The 26,930-nt window shown below is 52.0% G+C and overlaps 1 protein-coding gene and 2 non-coding genes across 3 annotated transcripts; 1 reads left to right on the forward strand and 2 right to left on the reverse strand.

Annotated features, from left to right (window-relative positions):
• The first annotated feature begins 721 nt into the window (after positions 1-721).
• TRNAC-GCA lies at positions 722-793 on the forward strand. Its single transcript has one exon. It is a non-coding gene; the product is annotated as a tRNA-Cys (tRNA).
• Positions 794-3,641: 2,848 nt separating this feature from the next.
• On the reverse strand, positions 3,642-26,505 carry LOC120381543 (zinc finger protein 3-like; the record flags this gene model as incomplete). Its single annotated transcript, XM_039499720.1, has 2 exons — positions 3,642-4,504; positions 26,277-26,505. Coding segments are annotated over 2 exons (1,092 nt in total), but the record flags the coding sequence as incomplete, so codon positions are not given.
• TRNAF-GAA lies at positions 20,766-20,838 on the reverse strand. Its single transcript has one exon. It is a non-coding gene; the product is annotated as a tRNA-Phe (tRNA).
• Positions 26,506-26,930: the final 425 nt, after the last annotated feature.

The following is a 26,930-nucleotide window of genomic DNA, read 5'->3' on the forward strand; positions in this document are numbered from 1 at the left end:
ATCATTGGGCTCTACAATTCCACCCAATGTGCCTGGTACTGACGTTAGCCTTAGTGGCCTGTAATTGCCAGCTGCATCTCTGGAGCCTTTTTCACACACTGCTCCAGCCAGGGACTAAAGGCCGCCCCAGACTTTCCCTTTCTCCCTTCTGGGAAATCAAGTTCACGTTCTACAAGGAGCTAAAGAAGCCTCAACCCTGCATCTGAGTTAATGTCACATTTCTCACTGCCCGACACAAACAAATGTCATTTCAATCCCAGGTGAGTCCACTTCAGTCATTCCTCAGCCCCATTCCTTCACCCTCCTGCCTTAGCTTAGGGCATTGCGCCACCCTGTGGCCGTTTCATGTCCCTCCTCAGTTTCACATAGACACAATTTCCTTTGCTGTTCAACGAACAGCAAAACCTTTCTGTGTCTCTAGTCTGAGTCAGGGCATTCAACTCCATTGAAACCTTCTCTCCTGCAATGGCAACAGTCAGACAGAGGGGACGTGGCCACCTTCAGTCCTGAGAGTGAGATATTCACTCTCCTCTTTCTTCAAGCTGCTGCTGTTAGTCCATAAAACATGTACCATGGAATAAAAAGCTGAGTTTACTCCAGGGTGAGGAAAGAAAGGAGCCACCAACTCCCCGAAAAATCTCTGTGCCCCAGAGAGAACCTGCCCCTGCTATTAGAATCATTGATGTGCTTCAGCTACAATGGGGAAAGCATCTGCTCTCATGGGGGTATAGCTCAGTGGTAGAGTGTTTGACTGCAGATCAAGTGGTCCTTGCTTCAAATCCAAGTGCCCTCTAATAAGCCTCTCCTTATCCTTTTATTTTTTTATTTTTTTAAAAAAAGGGAAAACATTTTGATTACCATTCTCCATTATGTTCAGGAGCTCCACTATACGGGGATGCTTGAAATGAATGTAAACACTCAACATTTCACTGTCCAAATGCATAAAAACCTAGCACACCTGTCCATCAGCTGAAATCAGTTCCAATCCTCTAAGTGTCTAGTTTATGTTTTCATCAATTAAACAAAGGGATCATATGAATGTACATTTGCAGACCCCTCTTCTCCAGGGCTGTGCTGTGCAGAAGAACAAGAACCATCCAGTTGGGGCTCAGGAGTCTGACGAGCAAAGGCCACTTGGTGCAGGCTAAAGTCACCAGCACCCTCTGCTCCTTCCCATTCAACCAGCAGCTGGGCCCCCAGGACAAGGCATGAGAAGAAGACAGTGGCGGTGAGCAGGAAAATAGCCACCAAGAAGCTGGCTAAAGCTGTCAAGATCCCCAGGAAGGTCACCATGCCCATGTCTAGAATGTACTGTCTGCAGCGGGGACCAAAAAGGCAGAGAAAAGCCCTCAAAAGTTCTAAGCTGCCAAGCCCCAGAAGGTGATCACAATCCTACCTAAAATCAAGACAGGATAAGGCTAAGGTCATCTCCAAAGCCAGGGCTAAGAAGGTAACACTGAGAAAGAAGTGGAGAGATTTCCATTGGGATGACTCCTGCTCCCCAATGGCTCTTTTATGGATCACCATGGACCACCCGGAGAGATCAAAGTCCTGCAGGACAAACAGCCCCATGGACAGTATAATGAAGTGGTGGCAGTGGGGGGAAGTGCTGTGTTTTGTGTAACACCTGCCAGGTGAGTGATGCACTGACAGGGCAGCTGCCCATGAGCTCATTCTCTTCGATCTGCTCCTGCTGTTATTTCAGAGCCAGCACGAGCGGGAGTGTGTCCCTGTCACTTCACCAGCTGTAGAACAGGCTCTGTCTGCAGCCCAGCTCTGATTAATCCCACTTGTTAATGTATTCCTACTGCGATACTTTCCCAGTTCTCTGCCTCATTCGAATATTCCGGTCAGAGACTGAACATGGGGAGGGATGGACTAATTTGTGTGACATTCGGTAAGTGGCCATCGTATGTGATTGAAACCTCTGCTGGAGGTGGGCAGGAGCCTGTTACACACATAAAATAGCTAAGCTTTACCAAACTACCTGCTACACATTCAAACCTTCCTGTACACACACAATAGAAATTGAGGCTCTGAGAAATGGCAACTTTCCTTTAACACAGATCATTGTTTTCTGTACTTCCAGAGGCACTGAAGTAGCAGCTGTTTAAAGGTAATGTGCTTTTATTTCATGATCAGCAGCAGAGCCTCTGTCAATTTACCACCCGTAGAGCTGATTGTTTCTAACTGCAGGTTTAGCCAGACCATTCAGTAACATTATCGCTCTGTTTACAAAGCCTTTGGTTAGTGACGAATCATGAGACTTATCCCTTCCTGATGTAATTCCACTGACTCCAGTGTCTCTTTCTCCATTTCTGGTTCCAAGAAAATAAATTAAAACAACCTTCAGAACTAACATGCTGTGGGAAAGTGGAAATGATTCAAATAATTCAATTTCTTCTGTATCTTGTGTGTGTCTATCTGCTTTGTGTGTGTGTGACCGACCAGTGGGGCTTTTTGTTTGCTCCTGGCAGGTGCAACCATGTCAGATTTGTCTGTGGGGAGGGGCCAGAGAAAACAGACACCCTGGCCTTCCAGCTTGGGGTTAGGCAAAGGAATAACAACCCTGTCCCATAAAAAATAAAAAATGTTACAGAAACAGTGGTAGGAACAGTGCTAGAGAAACTGGTAAATAATCACAATACCCAGGCTTGAAGTAATCGGAAACACAGAATTCAAAAAGCAAAGCTCAGGGGATATTGGGGGTTTATTCTCTGAGCTTAGCCATGTGCTATAGCACAGGGAGCACTTTTGGAAGTCTCCCATCCCACAACTGGGGAAAAGGAAAAGGATTCTTAGGTTCTAGCACTGATTGAAGGAGGATGGTGATAGGGAATAAGGGAATCCCTCTGACTTACCCTAACTACATCTGTTGTTACAATGGGTGAAATGACTTCTTTTCCCTATCCCTGCCCTGTTCCTGCTCTTTGTTATAGTTCAATATAGTTCAAGTGTGGAAAATGATCATAAAAATATCTGTTCCCCAGCACAACCTGCAGCAACATCAGAACAACTGGGAATGAAACAATTTGTTCCCCAAGGGAGAACTCGATGACTAACAATGCTGTGAAATGGGGGAACAGTATAACCGTGATGCTCAGGGTTTGTTTAGACCAGGGAAAGTGATGGAGTTTAGGTCAGGTCAAGGGGAAAGCTAATGCCAACCCCTGCACCTGGGCTGCATCTGCACTACAATTTTTTACATTAAGATCACTAACTTGAGCAACCAACGCCATGTACAGTCCTAGTGGATGTCAGGCACAGGTAGTTTTTGCCTCAGTGTAGCTTGTTGGGATGAAACCTCTCCCCCCACCTGGAGGGATGAACATTCCTTGCAGGAGGGACACACACTCCTGTGACTCAAAAGGAAAGGAGTTGATAGAAAAGATCACAGGACTGACCCCAAAGAAGGGTGAGCTGCAAAAGGCAGAAGCAGGCAACTGATCTGGTGGAGCTGAGAGAAGATGGTACAAAAATCATTATGTGGGAAATGAGCAAATATGATTTAAAAAAAATTTTTTTGGCTAACCCTAGTCAAGGGATTTATTACAGTTCTCTCTCATGTGGATTTTCTGATGTCTAATGAGGCTTGAGTGCTGATTGAAGCTTTTCCCACACTCAGAGCATCCATAAGATTTCTCACCCATGTGGATTTTCCTATGTTTGTTAAGGTGTGAGCTCTGATTAAAGCTTTTCCCACACTCAGAGCATGTGTAGGGCCTTTCTCCTGTGTGGATTCTTCGATGTTTGATAAGGGCAGAGCTCTGACTAAAGCTTTTCCCACACTCAGAGCACATGTAGGGCGTCTCTCCTGTGTGGATTCTCTTATGTACGATAAGGTGTGAGCGCCGATTGAAGATTTTCCCGCACTCTGAGCATGTGTGGGGTGCTTCTCCTGTGTGGATTCGCTGATGTGAGATGAGGGCTGAACTATCGATGAAGCATTTCCCACACTCAGAGCATTCATAAGGTTTCTCACCTGTGTGCATTGTCTGATGTCTGATAAGGGCAGAGCTCCGACTGAAGCTTTTCCCACATTCATGGCATGTGTAGGGCTTCTCTCCTGTGTGGACTCTACGATGTCTGATAAGGTCTGAGATCTGACTAAAGCTTTTCCCACACTCAGAGCATATGTAGGGCTTCTCTCCTGTGTGGATTCTCTGATGTCTGATAAGGACAGAACTCTGACTAAAGCTTTTCCCGCACTCAGCGCACGTGTAAGGCGTCCCCCTTGTGTGGATTCTCTGATGTGAGATGAGGGCTGAACTATCGATGAAGCATTTCCCACACTCAGAGCATCCATAAGGTTTCTCACCTGTGTGGATTTTCCTATGTTTGATAAGGTTTGAGCTCCGACTGAAGCTTTTCCCGCACTCAGAGCATGTGTGGGGTGCTTCTCCTGTGTGGATTCGCTGATGTGAGATGAGGGCTGAACTATCGATGAAGCATTTCCCACACTCAGAGCATTCATAAGGTTTCTCACCCGTGTGGATTCTCTGATGTCTGATAAGGGCAGAGCTCCGATTGAAGCTTTTCCCACACTCATGGCATGTGTAGCGTGTCTCTTCCAAGTTGATTCTGTCGCTTGTTATAAGGTCTGAGAGGCTACTAAAGTTTCCCTCTGGCCTCCCCTGAGTCTCACAGGCTTTTGTTTTTTCTGGGACTGCATAACTCCCGGAAACATTCCCTTTGGATCTTCCTGATAAAGTTCCATGTGGTTCTCCTTGCTCAGCATCTTCCTGATGGGGTTTCTCCTCCTCATTCTGACTCACCATCCCATCACCTGATGGGAGACAGAGAGAATGCGGGCATAGATCACTACCTGCACCGGAAAGAAAGAAAATCACAGAGAGAGGAATGGAAAAAGGGATGAAGAATCCAAAATGTGTGTGGGAGAGATCAAACCTATCAGGAGCTGAATTTCCCCAAAACCTTCCCCAGAGGAGAGAGGAAGGGATCAGTTTTGGTCTGCATCTCATGAGAACACTCAGGGGAAAGAGAGATCGGGGAGCGACTGCTGCCAGTTGTCACTCATGGCTGCCCTCCTATTCTGACTGACATCTGCCATAATGATTCCACCTCTGCAGGGAACAATCCTGAACTTGGAGAGCTCACAGGGTCTTTGTAGGGCATCCCGAATGTTTCCTGCATTCCCACACAGTTGTTGAGTTGGTTTAACCAAGTCCTCACCTGTGCAGGCAGCTCTTGGAAGCACTTCTTTCTCAGAGCCCTGGAGGTCTGGGACCCACGGCTCTTCCCCTCGTTCCAGCTGCGAGATCACATCAGGTTTGGAAACTGGAAACCGTACTGCAGGCAAAGAAAACCAAGGAGGTCAGTGGAATTTGTGGGATACTTGTAACAAGGAATGGTTTTAACCCCAGCTCATTTTTAAGCAGTAACATCCCAAGACCAACTTCCTTGGCTCAAAGTGGCAGGAGAGTTGTTATTATAAATCATATTCATTACCTTAGTGCCTAAGGAGCAACTAACAGTGGGTCCCCATTGTGCTAGGACAAGTACAAACCCAGAACAGTAAATGGCCCATGCCCTGAAGAATTTACAGTCTAAATAAGGCCTTTGGCTAAGCAGCAGGGGCAGCCATAAGCTGGGAAGCGCAGGGTCACATCCTCACGTCCCAAACCAGTCACACTGAAATAAGGTGCTATTGGGCTGTTAGGAAGATGATCCTGTCCTGATAGTGCCCATCACCACCAGATAAAGAAACAGATCTTAAGATGGTTAAAGAAAACTTAGTTTGACAGCAGCCTGTCTGGCAAGAAATCCCTTATCAATGCTTGTGGTTGTGAAACCCTCATTTCTGTATTATTTTATCTTTATGGCCACCACTCTTCTATTGTTAATCTGTCTGGTTCTCTAATTGTTTCTGTCTGCTGCATAATTAATTTTTCTAGGTGTAAGTTCATTAGGGCAGTGGAATATGCTTGCTTGGAAATAACCCCAATAAACATCGCATTGTCTGTGCTTTGGACTTCTGGTCTTTCGCTGCTTGCTGTCTGCGTGACAAGAACCAGGGAAGTGGGAGGGTGAAGGGAAAACCTCTAACAAATAGACATGACCTGATAACCAAGAGGTAAGCCTTTAAGGAAGGTTTTAATACACTTTGGAACGGATCAGGGATTCTCATGAGGACTGATGAGGGGCTGATGGTAAACACACATTATGGTGTATAATTAATTTTGCTAGGTGTAAGTTAATTAGGGTGGTGGGATATAATTGGTTAGATAATTATGTTACAATATGTTAGAACTGGTTCGTTACATTTCAGCACAATGATTGGTTAAGGTATAGCTGAGAATATTACTATATAAACAGGGTCAAACAGGAGGGGGAAGGGAAATTGTAATCATGTTTGTTAATGTGTGGGGTGGAAACGGGAACACAGGCCAGGCTCAGCTGCATCAGAGCTGGGAAGGGGGACACGGGATAAACGCTCTGCGGCATCAGAGCTGGGAAGGGAACATTGGGGAACAGACTGTATCAGTAGATCGAGATAAGCCCGACCGGTGTGAAGGGCTTCGGAATATGCTTCCTTGGAAACTAATCCCAATAAACATGGCATTGTCTGCGCTTTGGATTTCTGGTCATTTGCTGCTTCCTGTCTGCGTGACAAGAACCAGGGAACCGGGAGGGTGAAGGGAAAACCCTCTGACAAATGGACATGACCTGATAACCAAGAGGTGAGCCTTTAAAGAAGGTTTTAATACACTTTGGAACGGATCAGGGATTCCCATGAGGACTGAGAGGGAGCGATGGTAAACATGCATTTAGATCCTTTTCTTGTTTGATATCTTTTCCCCCTAAGGCTGAACCTCTGGCACTGTCATGGATCCACAGGATCTGTGCAATGCCCTGGCTTTTAAACAGTCCTTGGGAGGTGCCCCTTGAGTGCACTAGACCCCCAAGGGCTCCCACTATTCCACAAGGACAGGCCACTTAGCTTCAGCACCTGAGACTGAGCCTCTGGCTTCAACACTCCTACTTCAACCTGTGAGCTCTGCCAGCAGGTCCAGCTGAACGACACTCCTGTTCAGAGACTGTTCCTCATTCATGCTTCAATGCACCTCAGCAAGTTTTTGCTGTGACACTGGGCAGACTTTTAAAACACTGCAGGGTTTATTAGTCAACCGAAACACAGCATTGGAAAGTCTTTTCATTAGCACAGAGAAGCAATGAAGACAATATAGTCCACACTGGCCAATGCCCTTGAGCCAGGCTGCTGTAGAAAACAGTTTGGTTTCTTTTCACTGTGTCTGTCCATTTGTCTTCACTCCAGCAAGGCTCCCTGCGTCTGTGAGCCCAGTTCTTCCTGCTCCCAAAAACATAACGAGTCCATGTGTGCTTCATTCAGCCAAGCTGAGATCCTCCCATGGACAGGTGACAATTATTCCCTTGTCTCTGTCGGGTATTCCATTGATCTAAGTTGGCCCCAGCCAATCCTTAGACAGCTACGTGAGAAAACACCTCACATCTCCTGCTCTTTATAATCACAGCAATACCAATCACAGCGGGAAACCGAGGTGTGTATTGGCTTCATACAAGTATCACCAAAAGTCCCACCTCTCTCACACACACACACACTGCTCACAGCCCCTGGAGAGAAAGCAAAGCACAGGAACTGGATGTTAGTCCAGTGAACACAGTGGAGGACAAGCTGCAATCCTCACACCCTGGTCAAAAAGGAGAGGCATGTGGGTCCCTGCCCATAGAGAGGGGCTGGCTAGAGGCCTGATACCTGAGGGGCCATTCCGTGAGCAGACCATGGAGGCAGGTCAAAGGCTTCGCTACCCCAGAACTGACACATCACAAAAGCACATTTTGGGGAATTAGGAAATCTAGTGACTCAGGTGTAATGGGAGGGAGAATTAAACTCCCCCAGTGGGAGGAGAAGGCTGGGGAATTACACACTAACATTCAGGAGCAACAGCCTCTCATTCTTCTGGAAAAGGAGAAGGTCAGAAACAAGAACTGGGCCAGGCAGCCTCAGGAGGGACAGGCTCAGAGATCCAAGGAGCCTGGCGGGAAGACAGCTTGTGGCTGCTGCAGATGGGGAGAGGGGGGACAAGACTCTCTCCAAACTCTCACTCTTCTTGACCCCGACCTGATTTTACGATCAATGACCCAGTCTCACGTCTTGTGGGCAATTTCATACTCGCTAGAGGTAAGATGTCATGATCAGAGAATTGCTTATGAGCTTGGACCATGTGTGGAGGGGCAAGGAGGTGAACATAAAGAAATGGGTTATTCAGCTTGCTACAGTTAAGGGCCTTATATGAGGCGGAGGCTGTGGGAGAAGTTCTGCTGAAGTCTGGGATTTACCTGACCAGGCCTAAGGAGAGAATCCCAGGTCAGATATTTTGCACCCTCATTTTGACAGACTAAGGAGTAACTACAAACAGGTGGAATACGCCACAGGATTCTGAAAGAAGGAAGTTTGGGGTGGGCTTTAGCAATTAGGTTGCTGTGCAGGATCTCAGCAGTTGGACACATTTATATATTGGGATTATTAATAACTAAGTGATGTAAATCATGAGTATTAAGGCTTGATGCTAAATTATGGACTTCCCAAAGGCCAGGTATGGTTTGGGGCAGCTATTGACATTATTGTAATCAGAGCAAAGCAGCAGATATGGTATATCGCCATCCTATTACCATAAGGAAGTGGATAAATTACCTCTCCTAGTGACCATTTTGTCAGGTCCCCGAGACAGTGTAAACTGAAGCAGGGCCTCCCTTCTGACGGGCTCCCTTGCCCCTCGATCTTTGTTTCCATTGGTGTCATAACTTGTACGTCCGCACCGTGCAAGCCCCTCTTTACTATACTGATCTTAGTCTAACTGTTATGTGGATTGATCCTTGCCTGTGATTTCAGTTATAACTGTCTGTATTTAATCAAGTTTCTGTGTGTTTCACCAAATTCCATCTTCTCCATTAACTGTGAGTAGCCATGTACAAGGGCAAGCTGTACCCCCAACACGTAATCTTATAGGTGTAAAAACTGTACAGGCTACACTACAACCCTGTGACATCATCAACAAAGTGCCCATTTGTGCCTGGGTAGGGGCCCTGCTCTGGGAGGGAGGATGCAGCAAGGACTCAGGATCGGTGGCCGGGGTCGCTGTGCACAGAGATGGGGAGGTTATATGGGGAGGGGGGTAATGAGTGAGAGAGGGAGGTCAAGAGTTAAAATAGTAATATTTGGGGGAGGAAATGTATAATGAAGTGAAACAGAACAGAAAGGAAACTGGAGTGTAGGCTCTAGAACAACAAGGCTTGGGCAGGGATTCAGGGTTAAAGGTCTGGGATCCCCCACAGCTCTAGATCCCCAAACCTCTCCTCCCTCCCACTGACCCACCCAGCCCACTTCCTGGGTGCCCTACCCCCACACTCTCCTCCCCTTCTTCCCATTACTGGCAGCCGGCACCACCTCCCAGCACCTTGGGAGCTTCTTGTGTTCCCTCCTCGTCTCTCACAACCTCCTCCCTCTCTGCTGATTCTTAGCTCTAACCCTGCACACACCCTCCCCATGTCCTGGCACCCCAGAATTAGCTACTCCCCCCTTCTGCTCCCCTCCCACAGCTCTGTTCTCCCTTCACCCGTGGGCTCCTGAATAGCAACATTATACTCACTTCTATCAAAAGAGGAGCTCATCTGACTGTCACACAAGCCATGCATCAGTCACACACCTATTTTTATTAATTAAATTATTTATTTTTTAATAATTTTTAAAATATTTTATTTTTTTATAATTTTATTAATTAATTTAAAAAACATTTATTAATGTAGTTACTAATATAGCCAATAAGGATACATTAAATGCAATTTCAAAATGACTGATGACAAATGTCTAAAAATTATTCTAGTGGGTGGGAGATGAGGCAAAAAGTGTGGGGGCAATGAAACTTGTCAAAACTTGTATGATGAATAAAGGTATAAAGTTATTACTACTCAGGTTCTTTAGAGACCTCACAGCTTCTAATAAGCCAGGGGACAGGAATCCTTACCCAGCGAGGTCACCGTCTCATAGTTCTCCTGCATGACATCCCAGTAGAGGGCTCTCTGAGCGGGGTCCAGCAGAGCCCATTCCTCCTTGGTGAAATACACAGCCACCTCCTCGAAGGTCACCGGCCCCTGAAAGAGCAAGAGTCCAACACTCAATACCTACTGCCCCACTCACACTTTCAATCAAATGGAAGCTCTGGTGGATGACAGTCAACAGAGTCCCACCCCCACCCCGCTCAGAGCAGCCAGGAAACGCCAGGGGGAGGGGACGAAGCGAGAGCCCCTTGTCTCTCCCAGCAGATCCATCCCCCCCACTAGCCACAGACGGACACAGGAGATGGAGGCCCTGGCAGGTGCAGGGAGAGCTCGCTGGCAGGGAGCCCAGCGCTGTTCTCATTGTGAAGAGCTGGACGGGGCCAGACTCAGTGGGGGGCAGACGACATGATGGTCCAGGGGGGCCTTGCTGAGGGGGTTCCTCCAGCAGGGGTGTCCTGTCTCTCCTCCCCCCACTTCTCTTCAGCTGTCTGCCCCTGCAGCTGTTCCTGCAGCCCTGCCCCCTCCCCCACTTGGAGCTGCCCCGGCCAAGCTGCTCCCAGGAGCCTCCTGTGCTGTGCGGCGGGGGGGGGGGAGGGTTGCTGATGTCGGGGTGGCCCCACCCTCCTGCCTCTGTGCCCAGTCTCTGCTGAGCTGAGCTGGGGGGACAAGATTCTGTGCTGCTGCCTCTGGGTCTGGAGTGGGGGCTGCTGGCCCCTGCTGCCGTGTGAACGAGCCCTCGGACTAGTGAGTGCCGCTGGCCTGGGAGTGACAGCGGGTGTGTCTCACACTCCCCCCCCCACACACACACACTCACCCCACCACAGACACGTCAGTTACTGTTGTTACTCCCTTTTACTTCCTGTCAAAATGCGCAAAGTACATGTAGTCTCTGTAATTTTATTCTTCACATTCGGTCAGGATGACAGTGCTGGTAGTTTAGCTTTTTAACTGGTCTGTGCATTTCATCATTTTATTTCTGTCTTATGCCTAAATTCAGTTCTCTGAGTAACGAGTTCTAAAATGCCTCACCTGTCCTGGCTGGCGTAATTATCATTATTACTGTTAGTAACATATTGTGCTTTATTGTGTGGTGTTGTAAATAACTAACACGTTATGTCATATAGAATCACTATATGCTAAATAGAGAATCGATTGATCAGTATGTAGCGAGAATAATCATGTATTAGGTATCTACGTAAATAGGGTTGAAACACAAGGCCTGTAGGCTGAGACCTGCAAGATTTTAGCTTCACTATTTTAGGCCTTGGAGCTAAGAAATGCTGACAGAAGTAAATGGCCGAAGAATAACCCGATGCCCTAAGATGATGGGAAAAGAGGTACCAAGTGGGAACAGGGTGAAAAATTAGCCGGAAGATTAATTTTAAATAAAAAAATTCTGGAAAGGCACCTCTGTTTCCAAATGTGCCTTAACCACAGGATACAGGTTGTATGTCAATGCTAATGAGGTATAATCAGATTCACATTATATAAAGGGGGTGCCCACAGGAGGAAAATTGAGCTCCCTATGGGAAATTCCAGCAGGAACCATCCCTCTACTGATGATCAATCCATGAAAGACACATCAGACCCTAATACTATTGTTCAGGATGTGAGTGGAACTAGAGTTGTTACTTTTGCACAGGTCTTCATAGAATTTCTGTGCGCTTGGGTCGTCATAACCTTAACTGTAACTTTAATAAAACTTGTAAAACCGACTAGACCTTGTGCTTGTGAATGTCTGTGTGGCCCCTAGCCTTGGTCTTTGTGTGTTCCTAGAGACTATACATTTGAAGCAAGTAGCAGAGGCGACTTTCACTCTGTTAAGCTTGAAACTGTCGCCACCAGAGCTGACCCCGCGGGGGTGAAATGCCACATTACAAACTGCACTTTACATAAAATCAAAGGCTGCACAATACACCACACACCAGGCCACCCTCACTTCTGCGCTGCTGCTGGCGGTGGCATGGCCTTCAGACCTGGGCGCTCGGCCAGCAGCCGCTGCTGTGAGGCCGCACTGCCAGTGCTGAATTTGTGCCAGGGCTGAGCTCTGGCGCCTCTTTCAATAAAATAAAGCACTAGAGGGAGGTATCAGGGTCTGGACGTGATGGTGGGGAGCCCGTGAGGGCCAGGGGGGACGGGAGTTCACCCAAGGCCCCATTTTCTCTAAGGCCAGCCCTGGAGCCAGGTATGGGGGAGGGGCACATCCCCTAAGGCCGCGGTTCTCAACTAGGGGTCCCTGGGCCTCTGGGGGGCTGCGAGCAGGTTTCAGGGGGGCCTCCAAGCCGGGCCCGTGTCAGATTCGCTTGGGCCCAGGGCAGAAAGCCCAAACCTCCCTGCCTGGGGCTGAAGCCTGGGGCTATGAGCCCTGCCACCAGGGGCTGAAGCCAAAGCTTGAGCCATTAGCTTTGCGGGGGGGCCTGTCACATGGGGCCCCAGGCAACTGCCCTGGCTGCCGCCCCCTAACGCCAGCCCTGGCTTTTATATGCAGAGAACCAGGCACATGCAGGGCCGTGGAGTTTTTATAGCACATTGGGGGCCTTAGAAAGAAAAAGGTTAAGAAACCCCCCCCCCCCAGCCTCCCTGGTGGGTGCCCCTCACGTCTCACAGCAGCCGCTGGTTAATCAGGTCGGGCTCCAGCCCTGGGAGTCTGGTCTGTTTTCCTAGCCCCACCTAGGGGGGTTGTTTCCTGTCCCACAAATTAGAGCATTTCCACCTTCTAACCCCGTGGGTCTGTTCCTAGAATGGAAGCCGCATATTGAACAAGTCCCAACAGGTTTGCTGCACCCTGGCCTCCTCCCATTCTCCACCCTGGGAATTATTTGGCAAACTCCAACCTCCAAACCAGACTGCCCAAGCCTCCCTCCTCTGGTGCGTTTGGTGTCCCTCCCCTCCAGCAGGAACCCACCAGCAAACCCCCAATAACCCCTACCTGGATGGGATCCTCTGCAGCCATTTCCCTTCCCTGTCCCATGGGAGGACGGGATGAGCTGGAGCGAAACACGGACGACATCCTGCAGCCTGGCAGGGCGAGAAGGGCAGTTGTGGAGGTTTCAGAACAGGCTTTAGTTCATGTCACATCACGACTCCCCCAGGATCTTTCCCTGCACAGACACAGCCTAGATTCTGCCATGCTGGGAACATGCTCCAGCTCTTTATTGCAAGGGAGACCTGGTCCCTCCTGCCAGGCTAAGCCCACAGAGAGATTTTTCAGCCTCCCCAGTAATAAAGTCTCTGAACAAAATGCTGGAAAGGAGCAGAACCAAAGGGGCGGGGCAGGCCCCATAGGGACACTGGCTCCTCCCTTCCCCTCCTGTGCGGCCATGTCCTGTCGCTGGCAGAGATCGGCCCCCCCCATCTCCTCCCCAGAGGCAGCCGTGTCTGCGGGCTCCCCCAGCCAGCACCTACTAACCACCACCCACGCTGGGGGAGTGACACAGGACAGCAAATTCCACCTACCCAAGGACAAATTGCTGCAGATAAACGGGCTGGGTTCACATCCCAAAGCTGAGAAGAATTTAAGAATTATGGAGAAAATAGGGAAAATGAGAGACTAGAGAGTCAATAATTTTAAAGAAAACGAGGGAATCTCCTTGGATTTTCTAGCCACATGTGGGGAGGGGAGAGAGAAGGGGAAGAACTAGAGAGAATTGTTCTCAGGTTTTGAGATGGAAAGAAATGGCACAAACAGGAAAAGAATGTGAGTAGCTCACCCCCGTGACCATAGGTGTGTGCAGCACATTTCATTAGGGTGCGCACCCAGGGAGCCCTGCCCTAGCCCCACCCCATCCCTTGCCTCCCCCTTCCTGCCCCCTGGCTTCCCCCCTCAGAACCCCAACCCCCCCTGCTCCTTGTCCCCTGACTTCCCCCTCCTGAGACCACCCCACTGTAACTGCCTCCCTAGGACCCTACCCCCTACCTGTCCTCCTGACCCTTATCCACACCCCCACCCCCAGACAGACGCCAGGGACTCCCACGCCCCATCAAACCACTCCCCGCCCCGACAGGCCCCCAGAACTCCCGACCCATCCAACTCCCTCTGCTCCCTGCCTGCCCCGACCCCGCTCCACCACCAGACAGGCACCCCCCGAACCCTCAACCCATCCAACCCTCCTGCTCCTTGTCCCCTGACCGCCCCCTCCACAGGCCCCCCCAACCGCTAATCACCCCTCCAACTATCCAACCCCCCTCCCCACCTCCTGACAGCTCTGTCTAGTGGCTGCTCCCACCCACACACTCAAAGTGGCGGAGGAGGTTCCCTCTCTTTCAGGGGGAAGGTTGCCTAGTGGTTAAGGCACAGGACTCAGGCTCAGGTGTGCTGGGTTTGAGTCTCTGCTCTGCCACAGACTCCCTGCTCAGCCTTGGGAAAGTCACTTCACCTCGTTGTGCCCTAGATCCCACCTGCGCAATGGGGCCAACACTGACCCTGCCTCCTGGGCTAAATCCATCCATGGCTGGGTGATGGGCGGGGGGGGAATGGAGATACCAACATGGGGAGATTTGGGCTGAATTTCTCCACAGCCGGAGAGTGGGAGCCAGCTCCACAGGGGGGATGGGAGCGAGAGGGGCTCAGGCCAGCTCCACACAGAGGGGGGTCAGGGCTTCAGCCCTGCAACTTCTGCCACTAAGGTGGCTGGGGCTCCCGAGCCAGGGACTTCAGCCCCAAATCTTCTGCCAGGGTCCGGGGTTCTCCTCCCAGCCCCAGGGGGGCTCCTCCCCCCGCCGTGCAGCTCCTGCAGGGGCCCGGGGCTTCTCCTCCCGCCCGCCAGCTCGGCTCCTCTCCCCCCCGCGACTTCTGCCGGTATCTGGAGCTTCTCCTCCCCCCAACCTCCCCCTACCCCCGCCCCAGCCCAGCTGGGCTCCCCGGGGCACCCGCCGCTGCTGTGGCCGGAGCCGAGCCTGGCGGGCAGGGAGCAGCGATTCACGCGGGGGCCCTGGCAGAGCCCCCAGCCCGAGCGGGGGGGGGGCTCTGCTGCTGCTGGCCCCGACCCCTGGGGCTGTTTGGGGGGGCTCACTCAGCCCCCCAGGAGCGGGGTGGAGCAGCGGAGCAGAGCCTGCCCAGCAAACAGCTGATCGCAGCTGCGCCCAGGCCGCCCCCGGGGAAAAGCTCCGCGGAGGAGGCGCCACAAGCTGCCGGCAGCGGGTCATTCCCGGGGGGGCCGAGCACCCGCCTGCAGCCGCCGCAGCCTCCTCCCCCCCCAGAGCCCCCACGAGAGGGGGGAGCAGCCTCCCCAGCCGGGGCTCAGGGCATTGGGGTGCCGGGGCTCCCCCCCTGCGCACGCCTGGGCCCGGGACACTCACACACACACTCGGCCCCGGGGCTCCCCTGGGGCCCAGAGACCGATCAACCCCCCGCCTGCCCCCCCGCCCTTCCCGCCCGCAGCTCCGGCCTCTCCCCTCCCGCCCCGCCAGCCACACCCAGGGGAGCCCCGGGCCCCAGGCTCTGTCCCCACCTGGAGCCCAGCGGGGCCGGGGGCAGCTCCTGCTGCAGCTGAGAACAGCGGCTCCGCTCCGGCCCGGGCGGCTCCAGCGCTGCTGGCAGCACGTGGCCACCAGGAGCAGCTGCTGAGCCAGGCTCCTGCGTCACAATGTGCCAGAGCCCCGCCCCAGGAGCTGCCCCGCCCCGGGCTGTGCCAGAGCCCCGCCCCAGGAGCTGCCCCGCCCCGGGCTGTGCCAGAGCCCCGCCCCAGGAGCTGCCCCGCCCCGGGCTCTGCCAGAGCCCCGCCCCACGAGCTGCCCTGCCCCGGGCTGTGCCAGAGCCCCGCCCCAGGAGCTGCCCCGCCCCCCGCCAGTGCCAGAGCTCCGCCCCCAGGAGCTGCCCCCCCCTCTGGGATTTGTTCTCCTGCCTCCTACTTCCCAGCACCCACCGCTCCCAGCTGCTCCCTTCCTGTGTCTGCAAACACCCCCCCGGGCTGCAGGGCTCACTGGGGCTGGCTCCAGTGGCTGAAGTTGCCTCCATCTCTGCTCACCTGGGGGTGGGGGAAGGACAAAGGGAGGACATGGGCCCAGGGTGTGAATGCAGAACCAGGGGCAGGGAAAGAAGGACTGTTTGGAAAGGTGGGTTTTTTGCAAGGGGGAGGGGGTGATCCAGATGGACTCAGAAGCAGTTGGGCAGCAGAGGCTCAGGGAAATTGAGGGGAACCCCCTGGGTGTCTCAGTGTTGGCCAGGGATTGTACAGCACCTAGCGCAATATGGGGTCCCAGAGCCGTAACTAGCAATTTTTACACCCAAGGCAAGAATATAAAATTGCGCCCCCTGCTGTGCCACCCAGCCCCCTTGAAACACCCCCCCCAGCGCCACCCATCCCTGTGGAAATAACCCCCTCCAGCGCCGCCCGCCCCGCAGAAACAAACCCTCCTTCCCCAGCGCTGCCCCCCCCCGAAACAGCTGTGGGCCGAAAAGGAAGGTTTGGGGGAGGGAGAAGAAACGGCCCCCGTAGGGTGACCAGATCTCACCGTCACACCCCTCTTCACCCTCTAGCCCCCCACTGGCCTGCTGCATCTCCTGCTAGTCAGTCCCCCACCCACCACTCCCCTCCTTTCACCTCCTCCCTCCCCTGCCAGAAACCCCCGTGCCCGCCCCTAGAGCCCCTGCTGGCTCACTGCTCACCTCTGTGCCCACCTGCCACTTGTCCACCCGCTCGCCCACCTGCTCCCCACTTGCCCCCTCACCCCCCACAGGTATAAAGCCTCATTCAGAGACCCGGCGGGGGGTCACTATATCACTGCACCCAGCAGTCACTCACTGCGGCACCAAACATTAAACTGCTGAAAATGGCGCCCCCCCTCCAGCCACCAACATTTTGGACTAGAAAGCTTTGCCCCAGACATCCCCTTCAGAAGACACCCCCAGACTGGCTGAGGGATGCTGGTGTGGCCTCACCTGGCAGCCCCCAAAGAAGGAATTGGGGGGACTAAATGGACAGGGCCCCTCTCTAGCTGAAGCCTGGCAAGGGAGGTACGTGGATCCCACTAGAATTTAAAATGAAAAGTGAGGGAGGGGAGGCTCTGCTGGACCTGGGCAGCTCTAGATACAGCACCAGGCACGTAGGAGGATTTCCACTCCTGAGCCATGGAAGCAGAAATTGACTTTTCCTTTCCAGATTTAGTTAATGTTCAGAAAGGGAATCCAGCGCCTGCCTTCCAGATTTGAACAGCTCAACATTCAGGAGTGCTCCAGCTCAGTTTGGGCAGCTGTTACTTCATTTCTCCCAAATCAAATATGCTGATCCACTGTCGTTTGCTGTAGAAAAAGTAGGATTAAATTGAGCAAGAAATGCTTCCCAGGGGTTATTAGGACTGGAATTGCAATTTTCAACAGCCATTGCCTTTTTGTTTGTAAGGAAGTCAATGATATTGCACTGGTAAATTCCCCAGAGGTAATAATTGAAGATATACCAATCTTGTAGAGCTGAAAAGGACCTTGAAAGGTCAAGTCCAGCCCCCTGCCTTCACTAGCAGGACCAATTTTTGCCCCAGATCCCTAAGTGGCCCCCTCAAGGATTGAACTCACAACCCTGGGCTTAGCAAGTTAATGCTTAAACCACTGAGCTATCCCTCCCCTCTGCCCTGCTGATTGACCCACCCTGGAAGCAAGTTACCAGTGACCCAGGGCTGGCGTGGAAGGAGAGTGCAGGGCGGGGTGTGTGGGGAGAGCCCAGGGCTGGGGTGGCAGCAGAGGTGGCTCTAGGAATCTGGCCGTCCCAAGCAGAGCGGCATGCCGCAGGGGGCGCGCTGTGGGGCGCCGGTCCCGCGGCTCCTGGTGTCCTCTTGCAGATGTGCCTGTGGAGGGGCCGCTGGTCCCGCGGCTCCGGCGGACCTCCCGCAAGCATGACTGCGGAACGTCCGCCAGAACCGCCTGCCACCCTGCCGGCAAAATGCGCCACGCGCTTGGCGCACTGGGGTCTCGCGCCGGCCGTGGGTGGCTGGGGGTGCGTCGGTGGGGGAGCAGTGGGGGTGAATGGGCGGAGCTAAGAGCTGGGGCAGCATGGGGTATGTGGGGGGGAAGAGCCCAGGGCTGGGGTGGCAGGGGGTGCAGGTGGAGGGGGCAGAGCCCAGGGCTGGGGTGGCAGGGGGTATGTGGGGGGGAGAGCCCAGGGCTCGGGTGGCAGGGGTGCAGGTGGAGGGGCAGAGCCCAGGGCTGGGGTGGCAGGGGGTGTGTCAGTGGGGGAGCAGTGGGGGGGAAAGGGCGGAGCCAAGAGCTGGGGCAGCATGGGGTATGTGGGGGGCAGAGCCCAGGGCTGGGTTGGCAGGGGGGTGCAGGTTGGGAGTGGAGAGTCCAGGGCTGGGATGGCAGGGGGTGTGGGTGGAGGGGGCAGAGCCCAGGTCTGGGGTGGCAGGGAGGTGCAGTGGGGAGCTCAGGGCTGGGGTGGGGGAAGCCAAAAAAATTTTTTTCTTTGGACGGCAAAAAACCTAGAGCCGACCCTGCCTCCACGCACTGTGAGGTAGGTAGGAGCAGATCATTATTATCCCTACTTGAAAGAGGGAGAAGCTAAGGCTGAGAAAGGAGAATTGACTTGTCTGAGGTCACACAGCCAGTCAGTGGCAGAGTTGGGAATAGGACCCAAGAGCCCTGATTTTCAAACTCACCATCGGATCTTGAATTTCAGACATTGAATGACCTGAATAAAGTGCTCTCAGATGAGCTCCAGACCAACAACAGTGCACAGGAATTATTCAGCAAGTATTTGAGGAGAACTGCAATGTTAGAGAGAATCATGAACTGCTCAGAGACCATTAATGCAGAGAAGCAGCAAAATTCATCAAACATAGAACTGGTTCTGACTTATTTCCTTGGTCTTAAAAGAGACCAACAAGGACCTGAGTCTCCTCCCTGTCAATAACCCCCTGCTCAGCCAATCAGGGTAGAGACTGAGGGCGGGAGGCTGAGGGTTCTCACCAGAGAGCCCAAAGGATGGCCCAGGTCACTGGTGGGGATCACTGCCCGAGCACTATTTCAGCCCCACATTTTTGAGTGGACCTCCCACAGTGAGAGCTGCAGAGCACTCCCCCGCAACACACACATACACACACACACAGATGGCAGTGGGAGGGGAACAGGAGAAAGAACAAAAGAAACAAGAGATGAACAAAAAGGAGGGAGGGATGGAGGAAAAGGTGAAACAAAAAGGACAAACCCTAATGTCTCCAGTGATTCTAAGGGACAGAATCCCAGGTGCGCAATAAAATTCTGCCTCCTTAAGCTCATGTTTTCCATGCCTAGAATTCAACTGTCACCAGATGGATCAGACTGAACAGGTTTCAGACCTTGAGGCGGCTCTTACCTTGTAAACAGGGATGGCTGTTTTCTAGTAAAATCACTGAAAGGGAAGGAGAAAACTCGAAAGAGGTTTCTCCTGGCACTCACGTCCGTGAACCCGAATACTCCCTCAGTCCTCAGAGAGAGACCTGGAGAAGGAGACTTGTTGGAGCAAAGCCACAGGGGTCTCTGAGGTTTCCCTGGCCCCTCGCCCCGGTCCTGCCTGGCTGATGTCAGCATCTCTCTGTGAGGTCACCACCTCCCCACCACCTTGGACCAACAGTCTGAGGTCCTGCAAAAGGCCTTTGTGATGTCACTGCCACACCCCTCCCTTGCTGTGCCAATGTCCTGCCCCTGGCCAGGCACTTTGGAGGTCTGAGCTGCTCCCTGGGGATCACCCCACTCAAGGAGCGTTCGTTCTAGGCAGCTAGCCGGCTAGACAGGGAAACATCAGACGCTGCTCCCAATGTTACACTCAGTTTTTCAGAAATTAGTCGACTTTATGGCCAGAAGAGACCATTAGAGCATCTAATCTGACCTCCTGCATATCACAGGCCTCCTGTAGGACACAAGAGCTACTTTTGGGGCAAACACATTCCAGAAAGGCATCTAGTCTTCATGAAATGACATCAAGAGATGGAGAATCCACCACTTTCCTTGGTAGCTTGTTCCTGTGGTGAATCATCCTCGCTGTTGAATATTTGAGCCTTAATTGTAATATGAATTTGTCTCTTTTCACCTTCCAGCCACTGGGTATTGTTATGCCTTTCTCTGCTCGATTCAAGAGCCCTTTAATACCCAATCTTATCTCTCCATTAAGACACTTCAATACTTTAATGAAGTCACCTTTCAATCTTCTTTTGATCAGCTAAACAGGTTGAGCTCTTTCAATAGCTCACTAGAAGGCATTTTTCTCCAGCCCTCAGAACATTTAGTGGCTCTTTGCTGCCCCAAACTCTAATTTCACAACATCTTTTTCAAACGAGGACACCAAAACTGGAGGCAGTATTCCAGTATCAGCCTGCTTGATGCAGGTTAGGCAAATGTGAGAACCACTATACTACAGAAAGTCCATTACACTGCCCTGCCCTGCCCTCAAATTCCCTGCACTTTGGTGGTGCTCACCCTGGCACACACTGATGGGCGAACCTGGAGAAACTGGCAGCAGCTCTTTGATGGGTCAGCTGGAAGAACAGAGGACGGGAGCCAGGGATCAGGAAGTCGTCCTTACATCACCTTTGTGACTCTAGCTTGAAGGGGAGCTTCTTTTTCTTCCCCTTGCTGAGAAGCAGCAAGAGAAGAAAGAAAGGTCCGGTGGGCCAACTGGGTGCAGAAGCCAATGCTGCCTTTTCCTGCAGTAAAGCCCAAAGTGAGGGACTTGCATTGAGTAAAGACAGTGCTGTGCTTCCAGGAAAGAGCCCACTGCTCCAGAAAGAGGGATGAAACAGCCTGCTGAAGCCTGGGATTGAACCAGGGACCTTTAGATTTTCAGTCTAATGCTCTCCCACCTGAGCTACTTCAGCACCTGCAGGGGGCCTTCTTGGGCTGCTGCTTCTCACCTTGAAGTTTATTCTCCATAAACCATCTCTCTAGTCAACACTGACCAATGCAAGACGGACATCGCTTGCTATTTTAGCACTTGGAAACGTCATCAACTAGTCTCTGGATCTCTCAAATGCTGCACTTCAGTTCATGGGGGAAAGGCGAGAGAAGCGACCTTTGAACAAAGGGCCTAGGGTTAACATCCTAACGCTGTCTGTTGCCGACTGTGACACTATTTAATACTGGCCCACCCTGTGCTGGTGAGTGCTCCATTGCTAGATGTTAGTACATTTCAGTTACTGTCAAAATTAAAAGTTTCTATATGCTTAGAAGAAATGATTTTTTAATTTGCTTATATACGGCATGAATAAATACCCTTTTACACATCCTAGCATGAACATTTATTGTCTTATATGATAGAGAAAATCCTGCATCCAGATTGTGCATCAAAATCATGAAATGAGCTACAAATGCAATAAAAATACGGTATTCAATGGTTTAACATATGGAGCGGGGCTGGGGGGCACTGAAGACACTTCTTGCCTGGGATGCCACTTGGTCTAGGGGAGGCCCTGTCAGGGAAAGCAGGAGTTAGTCTCACACGCCTATTTCCAGGCTGTAATCTGTGGGCGCCCTGCTCTGGGGGAGGGATCGCGGCAGCCCAGACTCAGGGCTGGAACAGGCCCCGGATTGAGGGGGTGGCTGCAGGGTTTGCAGCGCTCTGATGTCTCAGACAATGTGTCTCTCCCAAAGCCTCAGATCTGCGTCCCCAGAAGGCTCCTGCGCTGCCTCCGCTCCTTTCATAGTCTATAGCAAGAAGCAGCAGCAAGGGTCAGGGATGAGCCATAGGCAACTAGGTGGGGGGCAGAGGCTTCAGCAGGAAACCCAGCCCCCAGAGCAGAGGGGGATAGGAGGCTTTTTCTCTCTCCTTAGCCACGGGCTATAGCTCCGAGAGCTCTGTGAAATGCCTCCCCGCCCACAGCCTGGGGAAGGGGAAGGAGTCTCAGGTTCTAGCTCGATTTGGAGGAGGATCACTGACCCCTAGAACCACTCGCTGCCCTTTCCCGGAGAAACCTGTGATGCCCAGAACGGGGCTGAGATAAATGCTGACAGGAGTCAGGAATTGCTCCCCTGGAATAGCAGCAGGATTGAGCAGCTAGAAATCTCCCCAAAGGAGCTGAAGCCTTGGTGGGTCAGACATAGATGCCCCAGGTACTGCATGGGGGGGTTAGGTTTGTTTCTGGACAAGAGCAGTGAGAGTTTTATTGCCTCAACATTTCTGTAGAAAAATTCAGACCCAAAGTGTGTCTGGTGGGGAGGTCGATAGCGGTTTCTTTGGGTTTGATTTAGTTTGTTTTCTCATTCTCATTGTAAAAGCCCTGGGTCATTTTGATGGGAACAATGTTTGTGGAAGGCCAAGGACAAGTAAGAAAAGTTAAAAATCTGCGTTGGAGTGAGGGGGTCTGTGTGGGCCAGGGCAGGGGTGGAGATTTTCATGGGGAGGGGTTAGGGGATAAACGAGAGGCTTTTGCGGGAACACAGGGGGATGTTTTGCAGTTTAACCTCCCCACTTTCCTGTGCTGCTGCCCAGCTCAGACCCCACTGACACCCCTGTGACGAAGTGGGAATTTTCTGGATGTTTTGTTTGCATCTTGTGTGTACCTCAGTTTCCCCATTTGTTGCACGATTATCTAGGTTAAAGGTCCAAAATGTGGGGTGCACCCTGCCAGGGGGATGGAGTAACATTCAGGGGGATGCAACTGGGCCCGGGCCAGCCCCTATGGGGGTGTAGAGGGGGAGCCACCCAGCTCCACTCTTGGCTCCAGCTCTGGCCCCTGCCTCAGCCCCCTTACCCCTGTCTGTGTCCCTTCCCCCTTAGCTGCGGCCCCACTCCCAGCCACGACTCGGGGGGAGCATGGACAGGGGTGGGGGGCATGACCCCGAAGTGCTTTGGGACCACTGATCTCAGTGGTGGGACAAGGGGGTTAAATCTTGGCAGAGACCCCCAAAGGGCAGGTGTGGCTGCTGTCGAGCTGCCTGGGCCCTGACAAAGGCCACAAATTCTGTCTCCTAGCAACCGATGGCCGGGGTGCACCTGCTGCAAGAGGCCAGCTGGCCGGGAGGAGTCGGAGAACAAAGAACGAGCTGGAGGCCAGGTGAGCAGGTTGCCAGGGAAACAGGACAGAGGACAGATGAGGGGCAAAGGGCCTGGCTGAGTCGGGCTGTTGGGAGCAAGGAGTCTGCTGGTTGGGGACTCGAGGGGAGAGCCCAGGCTCTGAGTTTGGGGTCTCCCCAAGATGGACGTTGCTGAATCTTCCTGCTTCCTGTGCGAACACAGAACTTTCCCAGGCTGGATCCCAGACCCCTAACAAACCTTCTGTTGTACAGCGCTGGCTGAGTCACTGGGGACTGTGGAAGTGGGGGTGCAGGACTCCCCTTCGGGGAGGGTGAGGCTTTCCGAGGTGTCCGATTCAGGTGGACTCACTGCAGGAAGCTCCTGGTGTGGAACAGGGGGGCTGAAAGGTCCAAGGTCAGTCCCAGGAGGGGCTGAAGCCAAGGAGGCTTCCCCCAGTGAGAGCGTCCCCTGGGGGGAGTCACACTGAGGAGGCTCCTGCCTGGGTTTGACTCCGAGCTGTTCCAGAGCACGGAGCCTGTGTGCCCGTCACAGCCCCCCAGCATGTGACCTACAGGCTCCACTCTGGCAAAGCTCCCTGTAAATGAGAGACAAACTCCCCCCTTCTCCCAGTTACTCTCCCCTGCCGAGAACCCAGAGCAGCTCCTGCCTCGCTGGGTCTCCTGACAGCCACAGCTGGCCAAGGAGCCGCTCCCCTGGGTCCCTGTGCAGGGGCAGTGTCAGTTCCGACCTCACGAGTACAGTGGCGACGCTCCCTGCCTGTCACGGGGGGGGGGGGGGGCGAGGGCTTGATTCCCTGAGGAGAAAGCTGGGATTGTGACACCCATGTATGTCTGCAGCACAATTAAACCCCACAGCTGGCCCAGGCCGGCTGACTCGGGCTTGCCAGGCTCGGGATCCAGGGGCTGGAGCCCGACCACGGGGACCCTCCCCCCTCGCTAGGTTCAGTGGCCGATATACTGAAGATGAGTTTGTAAGTGGGGAATGTGCACTGGGTGCTGCCACTGGAGAGACACTTCCCAGCAGAAGACCCACCCAGTGAATGTGATCTACTCTAAAAACATGTGATGACAGAAAGTCAGCCTGGGGCTCTGGATTTATCATCTCGCAACGACTCGATTCAACTTGCTCAGGTTAGAAAGAAATTTGTGTTTTTTTATTGTGAGCCTGAAAATTGCCTCCAGTGTGAAAGTCAGAGCGGGATTATTTCACGCTCACGCACCCTTATCACTAATGAAGGAGTAAAGGAACGTGCAAACCAATGAAGCCTTAACATGTCATTTGCATCCTCAAGCCTTGTCCCTGTGGCAGGATCTCAAGGACAGACAGAAATGTTACCCGGTGTCAGGAGGAGAGAGGAAAGCACTTCCCCTCGTGTATTTCCCCAGGCTGTTGTGCAAGGCAGCAGAGGCGCTTTAGGGCATTTTCTGTCACTGATTTTTTTCATGTTGGTGTGGGAGGAAAGACTTAGACCCGCCCACTTTTTGAACATGTGAATGTGAAATGACCAGATGATGAGTTAACAATGATGCTGTTGCACAGGATTTGACTGGAACTAGAAAACAAAAAGCCCTTAAAGTGGAACTCTTGGGTGAATAGAACGAGCTGATTTATAGTCAGCCTTGAAAGGCAATAGACTGTTACATTGGGCAGAACAGCCTGGTTTGGTTGGTTGGTTGTTGTCCCTGATAAATTGCAGAGCGTTCAGAGAAGAGCCACAGGAATGATTAAAGGCTTGAGCAGGGAGAGGAGTTTAAAAATAAACCGAACCTTCCCTGCTCCTGCCGGCTGTGACTGCTGAGGACATTTTCCTTCTCTACTCCAGGGTCTCTCTTCTGCCAGATTCTCAGCAAGTCAGGCCCCCTGCAGACTATGGCAGAGCAGTTTGGTATTAAGCTACAGGACTCACAATGTAAGAGTGCGGCTGCTGTAGCACCTTGACTGACCATGGGCTAAATCCTGCAGCCCTGGCAGCCCAGGATAACCTCCCACTGATGGTGATGGGAATTTAGCCTTTGTAACGATCTGCTGGTACCTGAGCTCTCAGATGTGAATTAAACTGGGGGCAGACACAGCTCTATCCAAACAAGTGAAGGATGTAAGTGAAAGAGCAAAGCTGGCCCTGGGGAGCTGCTGCAGTCCCGTAACCACAGTTGGGAGGGAACAGAGGGAAAACACCTGGAGCAGTACTGAGAAAAGGAAGTTTGTCAGTGAGATCAGTAGCAATAAATGTGAACTGAAGGAGTGCTTTCTCCTCTCTGCCGACAGGTTTGAATTGTGTTACTGTACTATGAGATAAAGCTTTACAATATCCTGCTCTAATTTCAGGATGGGTCTGTAACCATAATTAGTCTCTGTAGAAGTGGGACTTTCAAAATTCCCAAGGAATTTAAGGGGTGGGGTTCACGGTTGGTCACCTGAGGGAGTGCAGTAGAATTCAAACCAAAGACCAGAGAAGCGAGAACAGGGATTGTGGGACACCTCCCGGAGGCCAATCACAGCACTGTAATCGACCAGGGTGTCTACACTGGCACCACGGGGATGTAGCTCTGGCCCAGAAAGCTGTACGCCTCTCGTTGGGAATCCCTCTGATTTACTGTTTTTACAGAGGGTGAAATGACAATTTTTCCTATCCCTGCCCTGTTCCTGCTCTTTGTATTAGTTCAATATATTTTAAGTGAGAAAAATGGTAGAAAAAAATATCTGCTCTCCAACACAACTTGAAGCAACATCAGAGCAACTGGGAATGAAACAATTTATTTCCAAAAGGGGAACTCGATGACTAACAATTGCTTTGAAATGGGGGAACAGTATAACCGTGATGCTCAGGGTTTGTTTAGACTAGGAAAAGTGATGGAATTTTGGTCAGTTGAAGGGGAAAGCTAATGTCAACCACTGCACCTGGGCATCTGTTCTACAACTATAATTGTCTTTTTACATCAAGATCACTAACTTGAGCAGACAACGCCATGTACAGCCCTAGTGGATGTAAGGCACAGATACTTTTTGCCTCACTGTACCTTGTTGGGATCAAACCTCCAGGAGCTGATGAACATTCCTGGCTCAAAAGGAAAGGAGTTGATAGAAAAGATCACACTGACCCCAAAGAAGGGTGAGCTGCGAAAGGCAGAAGCAGGTAACTCATCTGGGGGAGCTGAGAGACTACGGTGAAGATGGTGCGAAAATCACAATGTGGGAATTAGAAAATGTGATTTTTTTTTTTAAATTTTGCCCAGCCCTAGTCAAGGGATTTATTACAGTTCTCTCTCATGTGGATTTTCTGATGTCTGATAAGGTGTGAGCTCTGATTGAAGCTTTTCCCGCACTCAGAGCACGTGTAGGGCGTCTCCCCTGTGTGGATTCTCTGATGTCTGATAAGGGCAGAGCTCCGATTGAAGCTTTTCCCGCACTCAGCGCATGTGTAGGGCGTCTCCCCTGTGTGGATTCTCTGATGTCTGATAAGGTCCGAGTTCTGACTGAAGCTTTTCCCGCACTCAGCGCACGTGTAGGGCGTCTCCCCTGTGTGGATTCTCTCATGTCTGATAAGGTGAAAGCTCCGATTGAAGCTTTTTCCGCACTCAGAGCACGTGTAGTGTCTCTCTTCCAAGTTGATTCTGTCGCTTGTTATAAGGTCTGAGTGGCTACTAAAGTTTTCCTCTGGCCTCTGCTGAGTCTCACAGGCTTTTGTTTTTTCTGGGAGTGCATAACTCCCGGAAACATTCTCTTTGGATCTTCCTGATAAAGTTCCATGTGGTTCTCCTTGCTCAGCATCTTGCTGATGGGGTTTCTCCTCCTCATTCTGACTCACCAGCCCATCACCTGATGGGAGACAGAGAGAATCCAGACACAGGTCACTCCCTTTGCCGGAAAGAAAGAAAATCTCAGAGAGAGGAATGGCAAAAGGGATGAACAATCCAAAATAAGTGTGGGAGAGATCAA

Source organism: Mauremys reevesii, linkage group 14 (genome assembly GCF_016161935.1).
Source record: "Mauremys reevesii isolate NIE-2019 linkage group 14, ASM1616193v1, whole genome shotgun sequence".
NCBI lineage: Eukaryota > Metazoa > Chordata > Testudines > Geoemydidae > Mauremys > Mauremys reevesii.